Source organism: Acanthochromis polyacanthus, chromosome 17 (assembly GCF_021347895.1).
Source record: "Acanthochromis polyacanthus isolate Apoly-LR-REF ecotype Palm Island chromosome 17, KAUST_Apoly_ChrSc, whole genome shotgun sequence".
Taxonomy (NCBI): Eukaryota; Metazoa; Chordata; class Actinopteri; family Pomacentridae; genus Acanthochromis; species Acanthochromis polyacanthus.
The window spans coordinates 9,723,377-9,744,318 of NC_067129.1; the positions used below are offsets into that span (position 1 = coordinate 9,723,377).

Below are 20,942 nucleotides of genomic sequence, written 5' to 3' on the forward strand. Positions count from 1 at the left end.
AGAGTCAGCTTCTGAAAATGCTTTAAACAGAGCAGAAGACAGATGGCAACTGGACATATTGGCAGTCAGAAAGCATCACGTCACTTTGATTGTTTCTCTTTAGCACCACCAACAAGTCCTCCAACCTAAACACCCATATGGGCTGCTTGCTCCTACCATCTGATAGGACCCATTTAAGCTTACTGCAAAAACACATAGCAGATAAAAGGAACACCAAAAGGGCAGAGGCAGTGGTCTTCAGTTTTTTTGTACACCACACAGAGTAGGATCCAACAAAACAAGCTGTTCTCGCTGTTAACTAAAGTTGTCACAGAAAGTATTACCCTAAATAAAGCTCTTCCCAACATGCATCATAGACCTCCTGAAAGACTGATTGTTACCCGATTCTCACCTCCTGTCAGAAGATGCATCACCACATTGCGTGGGATCATCCTCACTGGCTTTGTTTACACTCAAACTCAGTACAATCTTAGTTTTCAGTACAACTTGTGATTTGAATGTTGAGGCCGGCAGAAAGGTCCCCACCAATAACACACAGAATTTATTAAATCTTTTCCTCACATGCTGACCATCTTTTTCATTAGCCACAAGATCTAACTTGCATATCACTTTTTATTATATGTATACATCATCAGTGCAGTATATTAGTACGGTTATCACCCTCTTAAATAATTACCATAGTTGTATTTTAGCTTCCATTATTGTGTATTTCAGCATATCTACTTATTATATGTAAACACACAGTTAAAAATAACCTGCTTGGGGATACATTTGATTATGATTTCTGACACCTGCAACTGAGATTACATGGAATTTTTAACTTGTTTTTATTAATGAAGGTTTAATTTACTGGAGCACAATGAGCATATTTATTTACATTTATGTCAAATAAGGTAACAGACTTGATGTTGTCACTTTACAGACTGCTCTTACAGAGATTGGCCCATTCTAAGCCAGAAAAACCCCTTTATAGGAGTGTTTCTATGTTGAAATAGATACCAAAGCCGGCATAAGGAGGTAGAACAACAACATCCATGAGACTGAGGTTTGTGTCTCAAGTGCGAACAATATTTCTTCACTTGGTTTCTTAATATTTGGTTTAGGCTCCAAAATTACTTGTTTTGGTTCAGGAAAAGATTGCGGTTTGTGTTAGAATGCCCCCTGCTAAGCAGATGTTAGAAAGCTGCACTTTTTAGGTTACCAGGGTAACAACACCAGTGGAGATTTAACATTTTACTCACACGACTGCTAGAGGTCACTGAACTTTCAAATCTAACTACATGTGGTAATAAACAGCTTGCAAAATGATCTATAGAACTGCTTTGGATGAAGACTTGTCAGGACAAAATCGAAGACACTAATATTCCAAATTTTATGTAAATATAGTGAACCATTAAACCGTTGAACCATGATATGTCGTTATTAAGGATTATTTGATGCATAAAGTAGCATCTGACCAGCAAATATTCACATTTAAGGAGATGATTGAAAAGATTACTTAACCGGTTGATGAACTATTGTAGGTGTTGCTGATTAATACCTGCTGAGGGACAAACTGAACACTCTTTTCAACTCTAAAACAATGTGCTCATTGAAGTCAATCATTTAAATGTTTTTACTTCACAAATGAGTAAAATAAGAAGAAATTTTGACCAAACCAGTAGTATGAAGAAAAAGACAGAAGCTGCACACATATGGGTATCCAAATAGATGTTCAGTAAAATATTTTAGGATGTGCCGCGTTTTTACTCTTCAAGCCATGACGTAAACACATTACTACCTGAACTTCAAAGAGGCTCTTTAAGCAGTCAGACTGCATCAAGGATCAAGACAGGGGTGTAGCTACTGCCATGTCTGTTTCAAGAAATCAATTGTTACTCCTACTCAGCCCGGTCAGCCAGTGATTTTCTTGTAAGCTTTGTTCGAATTTTTTTTCTTTGTCTGGGGTCACAGGAGTGGGACTTTGAATGAAGGAAACTTTCAAGACTACAAAACAGTAATTCCTAGGCCACAGAAAACCAGTGGTGCAGCGCCGGCGGTATTGACCTGATTTGTCTCCAATATGAAGATGGATGTAATGGTTATGTACTATATTACATGAGAGGGGAGGATTATATAGTGCAGAGATATTTCAGCTGTGTCTTTGAGGCAATGACGCCATTTAAATCTCTCATTAACTCTGCCAGAGATTTATCACCATTTGAATGAGCAACACTAAATGATCTTTGGGATTATGCTAAGCTAAATCAACCAGTAACAAGAGAGGAGCAGCATCTATGTTGAGTGTCTGAGCGAGCCGTCGTCCCTTCTGCACCCTTTCTCTGTAAATTCCACTTATTTTTCCTCTGTTTTTTTTTATAAACTTCCTGTTTTGCCCCTCACTTTTTTTTCTCTTTTTAAATCCTGCCACTGTTGCTTAATTAGATTTGATTGTGTGCTTCTGTATGTGGGTGCTTGCTGCCCGTGCGGACGTGCATACGTGTGCACCTGAAGAATACACGTGTTTGTTTGCGACGAACTGATTTAACTGTGCGGGTGATTATGCAAGTGCAATCAATTTGCAAGTGTTTGTCTGACTCACCTCGCAGAAGGTCACAGAATTAGGTGGCAATTCATCGGAAGTCGCAGTTGTGTTCTGTGCACAGCAGACAGACATTTACACACCTACCTATATAATGGTCTACACTCCGCAGTAGATCCCTGTCATCCCCATCATCCTTTTTTTAGCTACAGTCTCACTCGCTCTGCTCTCTTTCCCTCCCACACCGCCGCGCTGTGCCTCTCTCCTCCTGCCTCTGCTTTCATGTTATAAGAGCTCCTCATTCCCTTTGAGCATCATATTGCCCATTCCTCTCCTTCCTCTCCTTTACCCCCCCTGCCTCACATTCCCCACTCTGCTACTTTATCCTTGCCAGAATGAGTGGCAGGTGTCTCCTCCAGATGCCAATTTTGCTGTTGGGAGGCAGTAGTGACGATGGCCTGACAAGCAGCATGCATGCTTGTGCTGTTTTTTTTTGTTTTTTTTCTTTCCTTCTTCGGCGTGTGCGTTTTTGTGTGCAGATTATGACTGGTGTGGAGGAATGAGAATGACGGGGAGAGAGAGAGGAGGGAGACAGCTCTTGTAATTGAACCCTGGCTGTGCCTGATGAAGCTTTCAGCAAATATCTAACCAGGGAAGCTAAGATGAGAATTTAGACAAACAACCAGCGGGAAGTGGACGCAGAGAACGAGAAAGCAAAAGAGAGGGAGCTTTGATTAAAAAGGCATCACTTGCTGAAATAGACAATTACTGGTGTAAAGTGAAAGCCCACCCCGGAGGACAAAAGGACATCATCACCTGAGTGATGATGATCCAATGATCCAGTTCAGCTGGAATTTGAACAGGAAAACACTCAACTGTCCTCGCACTTATCTAGAAGGTTGAAATGCCACAATTTTACCAAAAGTATGTGGACACCAGACTCCATATAATGTTCTGTTCTTTTGGTCAGAGCTTGATTTGTATGATTTGGGTTGGATCCTTACAGTTACAAGTCCTAATGTTGGATTCTATGATAATTTTGTGTACATAAACGAAAACAAAAATGCATAGCTTTCCAATCTTTTGCTACAGAATAAAACCATATTAGGACACATTTTTTGTAAGAACAAAATACTGGATAAAAATCTGGTTTCTTGTTATGACTCAGTGATTTAACCCTTTGAACCCCAAAGCAGTTTCTGGATGTTTTTGGTTCTTGTCACCTTTTTTTTTTTTTTACTTACTGTGGGCTCATTTTTCACTGCAATGCAAAGTTCCTGACCTCTACGGAAACAGCACAACCAGAAGTATAGTAACCTAAATGTTGTCTTCTGTGGACTAAGGAATAATACCATAAATCATTAAAAAATATGTACAACACTATTTCATAGTGCCCACGAGTATTAACAATGCTGGAAACAACTTTCTGTCTCTACATACTTTAAATATTTTACCATTTATATTTTTATTAAGTTTCTGTACTTGTGTTCTCTCTGCTCTGTGAAAACACAGCCTGCAGTTCAGCAGAAACATCCCAGATTTTTTGTTGGCCATAGCAAAGTCACTTTTTTTTTTTTAAGCGAAATCACTAATGGCTTCATAGTCGCACAGAGGAGTGGCAAATTTTTTATTTTTTTTAACAGAATCTGGTTTCTGCAAGGGCTGCTCAGTGGTGTAGTGGTTAGCATTTTCGCCTTGCAGCAAGAAGATCCCTGGTTTGACTCCTGGGGTGGGCCTGGGATCTTTCTGCATGGAGTTTGCATGTTCTCCCTGAGCATGCGTGGGTTTTCTCCGGGTACTCCGGCTTCCTCCCACAGTCCAAAAATATGCTGAGGTTAATTGAGTACTCTAAATTGTCCGTTGGTGTGAATGCGAGTGTGAGTGTTTGTCTGTGTATGTAGCCCTGTGACAGACTGGCGACCTGTCCGGGGTGTCCCCTGCCTTCGCCCGAGTCAGCTGGGATGGGCTCCAGCGCCCCCCGTGACCCTAATGAGGATAAAGCGGTGTATAGAGGATGGATGGATGGTTTCTGCAAATGCTTTTTTGTGGGGGAGAATTTTTAGGTAAGACATGTGGAATTAAGTGATTTTGATGAACTGTCCCATTTTTATGCTTAGATGTGATTACGTTTTTTAAAGGAAAGGCAGATCACAGACGAGCAGTTGAAGGACCGTAGGAAAGAAAGTGAAAGGTAGGCAGACTATTACCACTGGCTCCTGCTTAAATTTCCTTTTGGCTCATTTGATTTTAACACCTGTTGAGTCATCAATGACAAAGGGACAGGACAAGCTAGCATTAGGAGTGCCTCTTTCATTGTTTTAGTTTTGATCATGCCAAATAACCAGACTGAAAACTCACCGCAAATGGTTAGTCGTGTAACCTCGGCCCCTTATGATTTTAATTAGGAGCTAATGTGCAAAGTCTTAAAATCACAAATGGGACCAACAGCTAAGTGTAAAGACTAAGAATATCAGCCGGTTAATGACTGACACCATCAATGGTAGGGGACACTACAGACATCGTGTTATAAAGCAAAATAAATAACGCTCTTTTTGAAAATAAAAATACACGTCAAAACAGAATCAGAATCAGAATATTTATTGTCATTGTCACAAGGACAACGAAATTACGCTCGGAGCATCCATACAACAGAGTTGATAAGTGCAAAAAAAAAAACAAATACCACATATGCATCTTTCTAGAGAAAAATGGATTGCTTTTCAGTTTGACTTCAAGACAAGAGTTGGGAGAAGTCCTTCTCCTAGTTTAGTATGACATTCGTACAGAAATGTTCTATCTAGTTTGGTGTGGAGGAAGTTGACTGGCCTGCCCAAGGTCTTGACCTCTTCACCTCGAGCCCATCCTGCAACTTCTGGGATGAATTGGAAACACAACTGTGAGCCAGATCAGATCACCAAACATCAGCGTCGAACCTCACTAATGCAAATCCCTTCAGCCAGGCTCAAAACTCTTATAAAAGCTTTCCCAGAAGAGTGGAGGCTGTTATTGCAGCAGATTATTTTCTAAGTATTTTTCGGGCATTTTAAGCCTTTATTACAAACGGAGAGACAGCAGGAGTTTAGGGAGAGGAAGATGCAACAAAGGTCCTGAGATGAACTTTAGTGGTGCCCGTGGTTTTAGAATGAAAAGATCAATAATTGCATGATGCAGAGGTGTAATGTTCTGTAATGGCTCTTGTGTATTTTTTTTTTCATTTTAGATGAGCAGTAGAGATTTTTTTCCTTCCCTTTGATTGCTCGCTTTTTTGCTTTTTTTCATGGTCAAGTAATCAAATTTGAATGATTTTACACAAGTAAACATCAGACGGTTACACTGTAGCCCACTTTCTGCCCTCGATCTTTGTTTAACAAGGCTCCTTGTTGGCAATTTTAAAAAAAAAAAATTTAAACTCACTAAATCAGCTTTACGAAGATACTGGGTATCAAATGAGCTTTAAAACATTAAACCACTTCACGAGCGATTCACATCAGGCACGAATCAACTTAATGGAAACTAACCCTGATTCATTTTCCTCTTTAACTGCAGCACACAGGGAAATGTGTCATAAAGAATTACTGGTGAAACAGATTTTTATGTATCTTGACGCTCCTTACTGGGAGTTGTTACAGGTTTGGAGATCTGGCCTGTTGCCAGCTTGATGCCTTGACTAATTGCTGATTTGCAATTAGTTGTCTGTTTATGTATTCCAGTGCTAACACTGTGGAGCTGAAGGCGAAGCTACAGTAGCAAATCCGAAGGAAGTGCTGACTTAGAGTTGCAGTGTCTGAAAACATGTTTTTAACCGTTGGGAGGGGGAAAAGGTATCAAGAATTTGTTGTTGATGCAGGATTGAAGATTCAACATCATATGCATCATCTATACACTCAGAGAACCTCGTCCTTTCTTGCCACCTCACTATCAAAAGCAGCCCAACTCTATATGTGAACAGAGGTAATGTTTTACAAGGCTAATGATGAATAAATCAAACGTCTGAACGAGTCGATGCTGGTGGGAGATACGCTGCCCCTGGTGTCAGAGCCATATGGCAGCAGGCAGCTTTTCTATCTAATATCATCAGCTCCATCTCTCAATCTGTAAACTTGAAACACCCACAGCTAATCTGCAAGCAGAGATGAACACAAGTTGACACGCATTTCCCTCAAATACGAAACACACACACACACTCCCTCACGCCATAGTGCACAATGAATAGCAGAAAGATAAAGGGTATAATTGGAAAGAATGAAAGGGGCAAAGGGGAGAAAAAGGGAAGTCAGATATAAAGCATTGATGAAAACACAAAAAGAAAAAAAATGAACGACTGCAGGGGTAAACAAAAAGCAACGAGGGAACACAAGCAATTGGAAATGCAAACTAACGCTAGCAGCACTATCACAAGTACGTGTCAAGCAGACTTGTACTGAAGATGATTTATATGAAAAAAAATGGGCCCATTGGGAACACTCTATTGGTGAGTTTAACATTGTAAACTTAAGACTAACAGCTGAGAAACTGCAACTGTGATTGGTTGGAACCTTCTCCAGTAGCATCTGCTTTACCAAGACATATAAGTGTCAATTTACAAGCTCAAAGCATCTGACAAAACTTGAGGCAAAAGATTAAGACGACCTTCTGTTCAAGAAAAGACAATTACGGTTCAGTCAAGTGTTGTCAAGTAATGCTCACCAAGAACCGCAAACAAAAGCCACAAGGACACGGATACAAAAAGACAGAACGTATATCTTGCACACAATACACAAAAAAGGCAAACAGCAGCTTTATACCTAATTAACAGACGCTGCAGGTGGGGCAGAGCGGCAGCACACAAAGATAAAGCTGTAGATGAAGGCAAGCGTAAACATTCTGCAGAAAGGAGGCAGAGAAGCATGAAGCAAGGGCAACACCGACGGACGGAGTGGAGAAAAGCAGGGAAGAACAGGGAGATAAAATCACTTTGATACTCGCGAGACTGAATACTCACTGTATGTAACAGCTTATAACAGTGACATTTGACCAGTCAAGCCTGTGGGCAGAAGAGAAAAAAAAAAAAAAAAACAGTGTGAAGCTGATAAAGAAAGAGGAAGGGAAAGGGAAACCAGGGACGCTGAAGGCTGCACACGTGCAAAGAAACCCTTCAGCATAAGCATCAATAATAAATGTGAATTGATCAGCTGAATATTTATTATTCAACCCTCCTCCAACCCTGAGGGCTATCAATGCAAATACATGTCACAACTAAAAGTCAAATGAAAAGATCTTGTCAAACTGAATAAAAATGTTTCCTAATTGATGCTCCATTTGAGTGAATACTGTGAATGTAAATATTTAACCCCATATGATGCACCTCCAAAGACATGGTGGTGGAAGCAGATTGGGGCTTCGCAATCATGACCAAAGCCACAGTTATTTGGATCAATATTGACATCAAGATAATTTATGATTATTCATTGATTTAAAAGGTAAAATATTCTTGTTACACTTTCACATTTAAATAGAGCACTGCTTTTGCTTGCATGTTGAACTGCAGTCCTGCTAATGTGCAAACTTATTTAAGGCAAGCAACATAAATAAAGCTACAGAAACACAGTTGTGTTGCTTTGTGGTTCAGGCAGGCACAAGTTTAAAGTACTCTTTCCATGAGTGTTTTTCGTACGTAACCTACCCTAAATCCAAAATACTTCCTGATAATAGTAAGATTAGTTTCATGAAACCATCTCTTCACCTTCTGAACCCGAACATTTGATTGTTGTTTTGCCTGTCTGCTCTGTTGTATATTACTCTTCTACTCTGGACTGTAGCCATAACAGCCAGGACATTTTTTTCCAAAAGCTGCCCAAAATTGAGGCCAAAAACATCTTGGTCACCCCCTGGTGGTGGGCTGTTACTTCAGGAAGTGTTTGATGTGAGTTTTCTATGAGTAGAAGACACAATTTGAACCTTAATATCACCGCTGATCATGTTCATTCACTTGCATGAATGAGCACTGGTGAATGTCAAATTATTGGATTTAATGCCTATACAGTATTCATTGTTAAAGAAATCTCTTTTTTTAATCTAATCTTACAACTGCTGTTGTTCAGCAAGGTTGACATTGATGTTTAGCTTTTATAATCTTCCCCACTTTCGCTACTTTTGTTTAGCACATTAGCATGTCAACATAAAATTATCAGTGATGCACAAAGATATCAGCACCACTGTCAGTATCAGGCGATTAAGGATTCAATGCATGAAAATGGTATGCTTTACTTGGAAGTAATTTTCGTGTTTTGCCCAGTGCATGTGCACATTTATTTCTCTCTGGGGAAAAATAAAGTCTAAGTTTAAGTCTATGTGTTTAATGTCTAATAATAATAATAATAATTATTATTATTATTATTTGATGTTTTCTGCAAATAAGTGCTAAAAAATATACATGCATGCATCAGCAATCAGCCAGAATTAGTTGCAAAATATCAACATGTCAGATATCAGCATCTGCGATATTCCACATCCCTGAGGGTTTATACTAGAAGAGTACAGTTCAGGCTGATGACGTTTTGCACATATTTAGATAAAAACAAAAGCACTGGATAAATTGATATGTTGACCAGATGGGGGCACCATATTAATATTCAGTGATTACAGTTCATCCTGATTGCTCTCTGTTCAATAGAGGTTATGGAAAATTTACTCGAAACCGCAAAATCCAGTGACATGTCGGAGCTGCAGAAAAGTCAGGAGACTCCCAAAGTCTGCAGTATTTGTTCTCTGCAGGCCATGAAAGTCAAAATTTGCATTAGCTGTTGACATATTTCAGTCTGGACCGCAGCTGCAGACCGACACTGGAGCTGTGCCAGTGTAAAGAGCAAACACAGCCACTCCTGAACCATACACTTAAGTCTAATACAGGCTCACGATATAGCGCTCTGAATAGTATTTGCAGTAAGTAATGAAACATGTTTAACTGTTTTAATCATGCATCATTAAAAGTTTTTTTTATGTTTCATCAATTGGTTATAAATTATGTAGTATTATTCACGATTAAACGGTAAAAACATGCACAAATCCACAAATAATTAAGTAGTTGTTGCTTAACCATCCATATTCATAAATATTCATGTAATCATACAATATTAAAAGTATTGCGCAGTGTTGAGTTGGTGTGTTTGTGTGCAGGACAAGACAGAAGATGGGCTGGTCATAATCATAGCTGCTGTGTGTTCTTGTTTTTTCTTGATGAAAAGGTCGAAGCTGTCACATACAACAGACGCTGCCCTCACTATAAGCCTCAGATAATGCCACGTATATATACACACACACACACACACACATTGTGCTACCTGTGAGTACATGCTTAGAAAAGTGCACTGAGCTCCACAGACTTATGTGTGGTAACAGGATAACACTCGTCTGCTGACATTTCAGAACGCGCTGTTCTTTACCGAGCAGCAGTGTCCTGGTCAACACTGACATCTGTTCATCACATCTGTCCAAATCACTGACACAGACACACGTGTCTTCCCATGTTTGTGAGGACACTCATTAATAGAGCTGCACAATATTGGGGAAAAAACATTGTAATATTTTGATTTTCTGCGACATTAATTACTATAAGGAAAAAAATATTATTCTAAAATGATTGAAAGAGGGTTTGTTTGTGCATTTTTAAAAATATATATATATTCAAAAAGCTGGAAAATTACTTTATACAGTGAAGACTTTATTTGATTGCAAACTGTTTTGGAGTCTCTCATATGGTGTAAAACTGGAAAAGGCTTTATGCTTTGGATGGCATTCAGATGTGGCTTTGCAGTGAACAAACATAGCTTTGTGGTAATTTAAATGGTCTATTTGACCATTCTTTGCAGGTTTACAATTAGTTGTATTGCCAACTGGAAGATGTTGCCAACGAGAAAGTGTTTTTGGTCAACGTCATCCATTCTGCAGCTGAAATATGTCCATACAACTATCTTTGCGTTTTGTTTTCTAAGCAAATCTTCGCTTTCAGTGATTCTATCCTGTTCCTCACTCATCCTACTGTGCGGATTTGCGTTAATTTTCCTCATTTTTCATTGTGTTGCTTACATTGTAAATGCTAAAATGACATGTTGTGCTGCCGTTACCTACTCCTTAACCTAACCATCACAAGTTAATGCAAAACCTCAACAGTTTACCTAAACCCAAGTCAAACCTTAACCTGACAGTCAAGTAGTAACCCTCAAATCACTCTTTGAAGTGCCCAAAAAGTCCTCAAAATGCAAATATGTTCTCACAGTGGTTTCAAACTAAAGCGTGCTGAAGATGAAAAGGCTTCTAACCACACACTCTCACACACACGCAAGGTTAGACACATATGAACACATGATGTTCATATTATATTGTATCACTCTCTCTGTTCTCTTTGTTCGGAAATTACTCCCAGGATCAGGATGCTGCTACCCTCATCTCTTTCTCCTTTACCTCATTTTTTCCCCTCTCCAGCCCTCTCCAACACATCAAACGCTGGAATGATCCAAGGCTTGGAAAAAAAAAGTCAAATAAATAAATAAATGTGAGTGAGATGAGGAGGATCTGAAAACAAAAAAAGTAATATCCAGTTCACAGGCACGCTGCAGATGATTCCCGCTCCATCCTCCACCTCCTCCCTCACCCTATATCCCTCTGTCTTGGTTTCCCTTATTGTGGGAATGTATTACAGGTGGGGTGCGTGTTCACTTGTAAGCAGGAGAAACATCGATTTTCTGTCGCCTTTAGAGGATAACCAAAGGATATAACACTGTGCATGATGGGATGCTATGTGTGTGTCTGTGTGCGTGTGCAGTAACGTCAAGACTGGTGCAAGGAACACAAGAATAAAAATGTACATATCTCTCTGACGATCAAACTACAGCACAATAAAAGACAGCAAACACAAAGTGTTTGTTCACCTGAGCAGCATTTTTATGCGTTTTGTGCGCGGTGGGTAGGAGGTCTCCTGATATTAAGGATTTTCAAGGTTTCAGTAAAACATGAAAAAATGGTCCCTAGAGTTTAAATTTGGGGTTTTGAAAGAGGATGATTGGAGTAAAAGGTGGGAGAGGGGAAGGGTAAACACTTTGGGAAAAATATGCAAGAAGAATGAGTGCACAGAATAATATGTGGATGTATGTGCGGGGGCTTGTGTTTGTTGGAGATGTGTGCCAGCATTGTAATTTGTCTGCACTGAACCATGCCTATTGTTGTCCTTGTAAACTGAGAGCAATGAGTGTTTCATTCAAGATGCATCTGATAACAGAATCGCTGTATGAATTCAATTAATCCTGCTCATCTTTCTCTCTCGCTCTCTTTCCCCTCCATCTCTTCGTTCCATTCCCATCCTCCCTTCCTCTCTCAGGTTATGGTGGGGTGGAGTTACTGTTGGTGCTGTGGGGTCTGGATCTCTCTCTGCCCTGCCCTCGCCACTGCATCTGCTACACTTCACCGAGCACCGTGTCATGCCAGGACCACAACTTCCACGCCGTGCCGGAGGGCATCCCCGCTCAGAGCGAACGCGTCTTCCTGCAAAAGAACAAGATCCAGAGGCTGCTTCGCGGTCACTTCTCGCCCACCACCACCATGTTGTGGCTTTACGCCAACAACATCTCCTATATACAGCCGTCCACCTTCCACGGCTTCGACCGCCTGGAAGAGCTCGACCTCGGGGACAACCAGCACCTGAAGGCCGTCGCTTCGGACACCTTCCTGGGCCTGGGTCGGCTTCACGCCTTGCACCTATACAGCTGTGGTCTGATCAGCTTACCTCCGGGGATCTTTGCGGGGCTCCATAATCTCCAGTATCTCTACCTACAGGTGCATGGATAACAGCCGCCTTTTATCTCTACTGTGCATTGCATCTGCAGCCACAATCACATTATATTGTAATCTGCCCATCAATGCGGTGCAGCCCTTACTGCCTATGAATTGGAGCCTGATCAAATGCCCACTGTTATCCTGACTGCAGTGAAAATACCACAAACCTTCATTCACAATAACAAGCTTCTGTTGTTTGGAAAAAGAATGCAATTTAAAACCAGCATCGAGAATATGATTTCATTAATTATACATTGGCCTTTTAAAGAGAAAAGCCTCTACTACTTTAGAAGGATCTAATACTATATTATTGATGAGAAAATCAATTGATGTCGACTCTACGCGAGCGTGGGGTCAAGGTCACAGCTAAACATGTTAGATGGCATTCTTGTATCGTCTATAGCAACAGTTCTTCAAATGTGCAGAAAACCAGAGATGGTAGATTGGGAATAGATGAAGCACAATTATTGGATATTGCAAAACCCACTCGTTGCCACCCTGTCCATACACACAACTGACTCCTCGACCTCAAATGCACCACTCAGAGAGAAAAGAAAATCATTTCTGACCCCTATTACACTGCTCATGACATTTTCTAGCCTCTAGAAACACAACAAACTTTCTTTGTGTTGTATCTTGTAGACTATTTTAGTGCTATTCGTATCTTGTGCGATGTTAGAACTGACCTGAAAGCCAAACAAGGGCATACTATTGCTAAAATCAATACTTCAGTAGAGATAAAGTTGTTTCTCAAAAAACAGATCTGTTGCAATAGAACCAATGAACGTAAAATTACTCATAAAGTGATGTTAGTTCACTGCAACCCCTTTTAAGCTTCTCTTTTTACCTTTTCTTCTTCTTGTACACCCTGACAGGATAACCAGTTAGAGTTCCTGGAGGATGATCTGTTCATCGACCTGCTGAACCTCAGTCATCTCTTCCTGCACGGCAATCGACTGTGGAGTCTTCGGCAGAATACTTTTCGAGGTCTGGGTGTGTTGGACCGGCTCCTTCTCCACCAGAACCGAATCCAGTGGGTTGATCGTCAGGCTTTCCACGACCTGCGGCGTCTCACTACCCTGTACCTGTTTAATAACTCCCTGACTGAGCTGTCCGGTGCCAGCCTGACTCTGCTGCCAGCTCTGGAGTACCTGCGACTCAACGACAACCCCTGGGAGTGCGACTGCAAGGCTCTGTCGCTTTGGGATTGGCTGCGGAGGTTCAGAGGCTCCACCTCGTCTCTGATTTGCGTTTCACCACCGGAGCTGGCGGGGAAAGACCTGAAAACAGTGAAGAAAGAGGAGCTACCCAGCTGCTTGTTGGGCGAGGGTCACGCTCGTGGCGCTCCGGGTGGAGAGATGGAGCATGGAGAGTCTTTAAACCACCTGAATCGCCACAGAAACCACCACAACAACCACCACCAGCGGCCGTACTTGCCCCACGGGGATCAGTACAGCCTGCCTTCACCCTCACCACTGCCACGGCCGCCCAAGGGAGGCCGTAGAAACTGTACCCGCCGGGGTCGCAAGGCAAAAGGGGGCCTCAACGAGGTGCAGATACTTCGGGAGGGGGGTGAAAAAGACTATGCTCCAGATGGAGATAAATACGACCTGTCTGCAAATGGACGGAGGAAGAACAAGTGCATCCCCAGAACTTCTTTCGGCCCACCAAGTGGGGTCCAGAGAGCTAATAATAATGCAGGGTCACACCTTGCAGATTTTGTTTCCTGTTTCTCATCAGCTCTGTTGCTGTCTCTCTACTTTGTGATCCTACGCTGAGATGGGAAATGGACACCTTTATGCTGGTGATGCAACCTTATGATTCATTCTCCTGAACCACCCAGCCCTGGCTTTTTAAGTGAGGCATGCGTGCATAACTGTGTGTGTACATGACTGTGTATAAAGAACATCATTGAGCGTCCCTGTGGTATTAATGCAGGGATCTTTATGAGTCATAATCAATACATGGAAGTCAGGGAAAACAATTTAGCCCATTGCTTTGATGATGTCACCAAGGGAAACAACAGGAAAACTTTACTTTTGTCTCTTTGGCATCGATTGCTTCACTGGATTTATGTACTTATAAAAAAACTGTACAGCCACATAAAATAACAAGCCAGTATTTCATTCAGATAACCACGAGAGGAACACACACCAGGTATCAGAGCAGTTCATGCCTCGGCCGCTATGTTTAGACCTCCTGACACAATAGCACAACCTCCATCTGTCAGTCACACAGTCATTTACACCCGTTACTCAGCTCACTCTACAGCACCTTAAGATCAAGAAACACACCACTGCAGACACAAGCGGCAATGAAATGAGTCATTGTGAGGAGTTTTAGTAGTAATAGCTATAATCACCACATATCTACCGATAAAGTGGTTTTACTTCCACGCCTCACAACAGGCTGAAAGCACTTCCTTTACCCTTGGTCTTGAATCAGAATTCTAAACAAAAATTGCACTGAAATTGTGACACAACAATATAACTGTCAATTCTTCATACTAGTCCTGTTGAAAGCTATCATCTGTCCTTGCCCTTGCATCCCAACTTAAAAGCCATTCAGAATAAACCGATCTTTCTAAGAGCCACCTCGTCACGGTCGGTGTAAATGAGTGAGAGCGAGTGAGTGAAGATTTCTGTCTTGCTGTTTGTACGAGTGTGTGTGCAGTAAAGAAAAAAATCCTGAAAACAAAACAAAACAAAAAAAAAAGAACACTAAAGCCATGCGGGTAGAATGAAGCTAGACAGCAAGAGTGCCTATTGAGAGCCAGTTTCTGCTAAGGACAAACTAAGGAGGCAAGAGATGGTTGCATTCACTCTTCGACCTCAATGGCAACAACACAGAGGCCTCAACAAGCCTGGCAGGTCAACTCATGCAGGCCAAGGAAAAGCTGAGGCCTGAGTGGAACTCACAAAATTTCTGATTCCCAGAAACTGATATGCACTTTCCTCTGTAATGCTGTGGAGGTTATATATCTTTCAAACCGAGATGAGTCAATCCAAATACTCAGAGGAAGGTCTCAAGTGCTGGAAAAAAAACTGCAGTTTTTTTCCGTAATCAGAGAGGAGTGCCGGTGATCACCACAAGCCTCCTGCAAAGGCCCGATCAATCGCTGAAACTGGAGAGCAGAAGTAGTTCAGAATCTGTGATGATCACCGGAGAGCAACTGGCAAACTACTCGTTCTTCGTCTCCTGTGGCGCCGGTGTTTCGTGTGCTCCAAAAACAGACGGACTCGACGATCTGAAAGCCCTGATTGGAGAGTTGGATTTTAATGCTGCTACGACTGAGGAGAGAGAACCTCCTGTTGCCTTTTTGGAGGCTTGGGACTCTTTCTTCAGGAAATAACAAGCACAGAAAGGACTGTGGGACATGGCGCCCTTTATGAACTGGAGAGGTTCAAGCACACACACAAACACACCAATAAAACACGATCGATCACCTTCACAGCCTTCCTGTCCCACTGCGAACTTCTAACCCCTGTTAGTCTGGGCCTTTTAAATCACAAAGCAGAGCACCACAGATACTGTCCAGGCTTTGCCTGCAGACCTGAAGTGATTGAGAGTCACTCGGCCCAAAATCTCAAGTGCTCGATTACAATAACCTGTACAGAAACACACGGGCCATCCGGGTACCTTAACTCACCAGTAAAGGTCTCTATATTTCTTATAGCATTACAAAGTTATGAATTCTATTTTAAAAACCCTTGTATGCAACGGATGACCAAGCTCAAAAGGCTAAAAACGGTGACATGCTGACTAAAAAAAAAAGCACAAAAGATGATGAGTTTGGTTTGCTGGCAACCTAAATATACCTGGTTTGGATGGGAATCCGAGAGCAGGGGCCACATTTGTACCCCGCCTGTGAGCGTTTCCCTGCCGAGCCCCGCCTTTTCATGTCTATCTAGATGTCGGGGACGTACAGAGGCCTGTCACTGCTGTCATTCCTCCTGACATGTAGGATTAGAGATCCCTACTGGTGAACTTGTCTGTGCTGCTGTGAACCCAGAGGTGATGTAAATTGTTGTCCGTTTATTCCTGTGAGGATGACTTTTTTCAAAAAAAAAAAAAAAAAGATAAGAAAAAAGAAACAACAGACTTAAAAGAAAGAAGGAAAGAAAAAGATAGAGAAACTGACTCTCTGATGTGTAGCTCCCTTCAACAATAAACAGGGAGCTAAAGGCTGGAACTTTATTATTTTTTAAATATGATTATAATCATTATTTTCTTTCTGTTCTTTTTGTTTTGCTGACTCATTCAAGATAAACGGTACACTGCACTGTCCCTCCCTCTCCTGCTCCTCCTCCTTTCTTTTCCCATCCTCCTATTCATCCCTCTGTCTTTCCCTCCCTCTTCTCCTCACCTCCCCTCCCCTCCTCGTCTGTCTGCTTATTCTCTCCTCCCCCTCGTCTCCTTTCCCCTCCACCCGGCACACCTCTATCTCCATATTCTTCTCTTCTCCTCGCTGTCTTTGTGCAACCCAAATGTTTTTTGTATGTGGTTATCAAACAATGCCAGACTCAAAAGCTGTTTATAAATAACATTAAACAGAAAGTGTCCTCAAATGGCTGAGGTGGTCTGTGTTTGTGTGTCGCCTTTTTCTTTTGTCCGTGCACATGCACATCTGTGTGTGTGTGTGTGTGTGTGTGTGTGTGTGTGTGTGTGTGTGTGTGTGTGGCTAACAGACATACCTCTAAAATGAGCCCTGAGGCTGAATGATAAGACACCGAAAAGAAAAGGAAAATGGTGAACAAGTAAAAAAAGGTAATGGAATAAGTACGAACGTTCATCTACTTCTGGGAGAGACACACACCCGTATTTAACCGGGATACATTTTGGCCTCCTTCATGTCCTAGTTTCACTCACACACTCAGCAGCCTCGTATAAAATATGCATCAGAGTGACTGTAAGCACACACACACACACACACACACACACACACACACACACACACACACACACACACACACACACACACACACACACACACACACACACACACACACACACACACACACACACACACACACACACACACACACACACACACCTGTCGAGCTGTGTTAGTTGGAAGTTTGTGAGGGAAATGTCTTGTGTCAGGTCAAGGTGAGGTCAGGTGGAGCGCTAGCATGTGCTACGTCGGCTTTGATCGTCAGCACGGAAGTTCATATTTGTGCATGTGTGTTCGCTTGCATGTCGTGTACTATATATATGTGTGTGTGTGTGTGTGTGTGTGTGTGTGTGTGTGTGTGTGTGTGTGTGTGTGTGTGTGTGTGTGTGTGTGTCCACCGGTGCACCAAGTATGCCCACTGTCACGGCAGATCCGGCCTGACAGCTGGCGAGGGCAGGGGGGAGAGATGTGCCTCTGAGAGACAGTATCACTGCTCTGCTTGTAAAACAAAGCTGACAATTGGGAGTGAGCAAGAGAGGAAGAGGATGAGTAAAGCACAAGGACTTAAAGGCAGAGGGGTGGAGATATCTGCGAAAGGAATCCATGAAGTAGTTATCAGTCCCAAACAGACCAGCAGCCAGGGGAGAGGAAGTGGGCAAATGATGGGTGGCTGCAGCAACGTCGCCTGGCTGTTGTCTTCGGTCAATCACTGCATTTGTCCCAAAACGAAGCCCGGGTTGCAGTTTGCGTGTGTTTATCCATGAGGAAAGCTCGATGCACGACGAAGACCAGCGTCTGAATTAGAGCGCAGAGCTTCTGTGTCAGTGAGTTCAAGGAGATTTATGAAATATGAATCGGTTTCTAAAACTGAAGTCGCTCGAGTAAAGGCGCATTAATTATGAAGGTAGCTAAAATAAAAGGAACAGTATACAACAGAAGTGGCTAATGTCCAGTAACTCTAAATTGTATCACCTTACATGAACTGTATTTCAATAAGTTAAACAGTAGGGTGTTTGCATATGTGTGAAATCAAAAACTAATAGTTTAGATTAACTATATTAAAATCAGGCCCTGCAGTAGGAGCTCGGTGCAGCAAAAAGTCAACACAACTTCAATTAGTGAGATTCAATTCTTTGGGTTTTCAATAATTACAATGTCCAACTTTACTTTTGATTGCAGACTTAATCCTCCTCAGCATGGAGGATACCAGTGTTACACATTTCTGGAGAGATGTTCTGCCATTCTTCGGAGACTGCTCTTTTGCTGGAGGGGTTGTGTTACTCTACCTTTCTCCTTAAAATAGCCTGAAGGTGTTCTATTGGATGTTCTAAAGGAGCCATGAGATTTGGGGGTAAGAATAAATACCTGGGACTCCATACCAATCAGGTAACTGAGGAAACCTCTTGGATGAGACATGCAATGTCTGCAAGAAGAAAAACCAAAGTTCAGTTGCCTTTCATCGCTGCATTTTGGATTACCGAAGCTGGATGACCGAGGCGTTTCTATGGGACTGACATCTGGTGACACACTTGTCCATGTCATACGTTTTTCCTTTTTCTTCTTTAGAAACTCTTGTGTAGTAAATGTGCTTCAGGTCGTTCCTGGAATATTTCTCTTTTGCAGACCAGGAGTCATCTTGTTGGCCAGTATTTAGGTATGGTACCATCAAGAATTTCCATCTCTCAGCACCTTTTACATTCATGCAGCTCTATTTTATCAAACTCTCACCTCACAATGTTTCACTGCAGGGACTATGCCTTCACCATGGCAGTCCTAGCTGAACATGCTGGACCCATCTGTGACATTTTGAGTTATTTAAAGTTTCTGTAGCGTTTGAAAAGACGTCAGAACAAAGCCGGTTTATGAACGCCGTTTCTTTCAGGTAACATTTATCAACTGTAGATTTATTTTATTTACCAAATTGCACTCGTGCACCTGATCCTGAAAACTATGACACTTTGCATTTAGTATGATAGATAGAAAAATAGTTTCCCGATACTAAATGTGTGCAGAAAAATTACAATATGCTGTGGTGAGTTTGGCCAGCTGTGTATAATGAAGCAGGACCGGTAATGTGACATGTTGACAGATAAGGTGTCTTAGCCTTTTATGATCAAAGAATGTTCTCATGTCGTTCATCAAGCTTTATTTCATGTCAACATAGTTTAATCTCACAGTTTTGTGCTAAAGAGCAAACATGTTTTCTTAAAAGCAATCTATAGAGGCTGATGTAATACGAGAGCTATCGTAGAAACTCCTGTTTCATTCCGTACCTCCGGATTAATGCTGCAACTGTGTCTTCATAGATTTTTGCTTTGTCTCTGAGCTTCTTATGTCCTTTTCCATCTTTGTAAAGTCTCACTATCTGATGTTTCAGTGCCTCTGGCAATTCATTTCCATGTGGAGCCATGATGCAGACATGCAGATAGACAGATCCCATAGGTCCAAAACGAAGAAGATTCTGGTGAGAAGTGACATAGTTTTGAGTCATATGTCATTCAAGTGGCATTGCACTGAGGTACACATTATAACAGAACACTAGACCGCTACGGAATGATCAGAGGTTGTGGGACGAAAGACACGTGCATGAGAGAAGGAAAAACACAAGAAAACTAATGAGAAAAGAGCAATGAAAAGTTGTTTTAAAAAGCAACATTACATGGAATCAATAAACTATAAAAATAATGAAGGAAACAAGGGGAAGAGGAGGTATGAAGGTATGAGGTGATGAAGGGAAAAAAATGACAGAAAGGCAGTCAATAAGGAAGAAAGGTCAGAACAAAGAAAGAAAAATTTAGGCTGGTATTTAGAAGGAAAAATATAACCAACGTGACAGATATGAGGAAATAGTTAAGGACAAAGAGAATAACAAAGTAGGTGTGGAGGGAGGAAACAACAAAGAGGAGGAAAGGAAAAACTAATAATAAATGACAGAAGGAAAGAGGGATGGAATAAATGCATAATAGGGAAGAGAGCATAAAAGGAAGGTGATTGAAGGAAAAAGAAATCAAAAGACATAAGAGGATGCTGTTTCAGACAATCAGAGAAATGAGAGGGGTCACAGAGGGAAGAAGTTAAAGGAGAGATGGACGCACAGGGAAAGAGAGAAATCATCCAGAGACGCATGTATGCAAGCTTCATGATCAAACAGAAGAACAGCTCATCCACTAGTTCAGTCCCTAAGCTGACGATCTGAAATAGCCGCATGTGAATATTTATATATGCCTATGTTCCCTTCCAAAGGCAAAGAGGCCAGGCAAAATTGATTTCTCTGTGTGAATCCCCACAGAGTCGAGACTCAGTGAAAGAAAAGCAGAAAAGAGCACGGGAGAGTGAAAAGAAAGGGAAAAAAAGCACCTCTAGAAAGAACAGTAGGAGATTTTGTGAAACAAGCGGAAAACTGAGGAGTGGGAGACACCTTCAGCGAAATGCAAATCTATGATGTTTCCACCAAACTGATACGCACAACATTTGCCCTGCATTCACCGTCTCCTGAGCAGAATATTCCCACTTACGTGATTTGATTTTCATTCCCATCACCATCCAAGCGCATGGTATCCATCACGCACCAGCTCACATGCCTTACAGTACCCTGCTTTAAGCACCATTTAACACCAGCCGTCGTTCTCTGCCATAACTCCATCAGGCTACATTACACTCATTACCGGCAAATATCTGATTCCAATTAGAAAGAAGGTCAAAGTGTGGAACCGTAATGGA

At 41.7% G+C, this 20,942-nt stretch overlaps 1 protein-coding gene across 1 annotated transcript in view; it reads left to right on the forward strand.

Annotated features, from left to right (window-relative positions):
* Positions 1–16,896, forward strand: part of LOC110953177 (reticulon-4 receptor-like 1) — a 107,359-nt gene extending 90,463 nt beyond the window's left edge. Inside the window, exons 2-3 of the mRNA XM_022197045.2 lie at positions 11,874–12,328; positions 13,204–16,896. Of these exons, the coding sequence (XP_022052737.1) occupies positions 11,874–12,328; positions 13,204–14,106 (1,358 nt within the window). The 3' untranslated portion in view covers positions 14,107–16,896. The remainder of the gene's footprint in view (positions 1–11,873; positions 12,329–13,203) is intronic.
* The last annotated feature ends 4,046 nt before the right edge of the window (positions 16,897–20,942 follow it).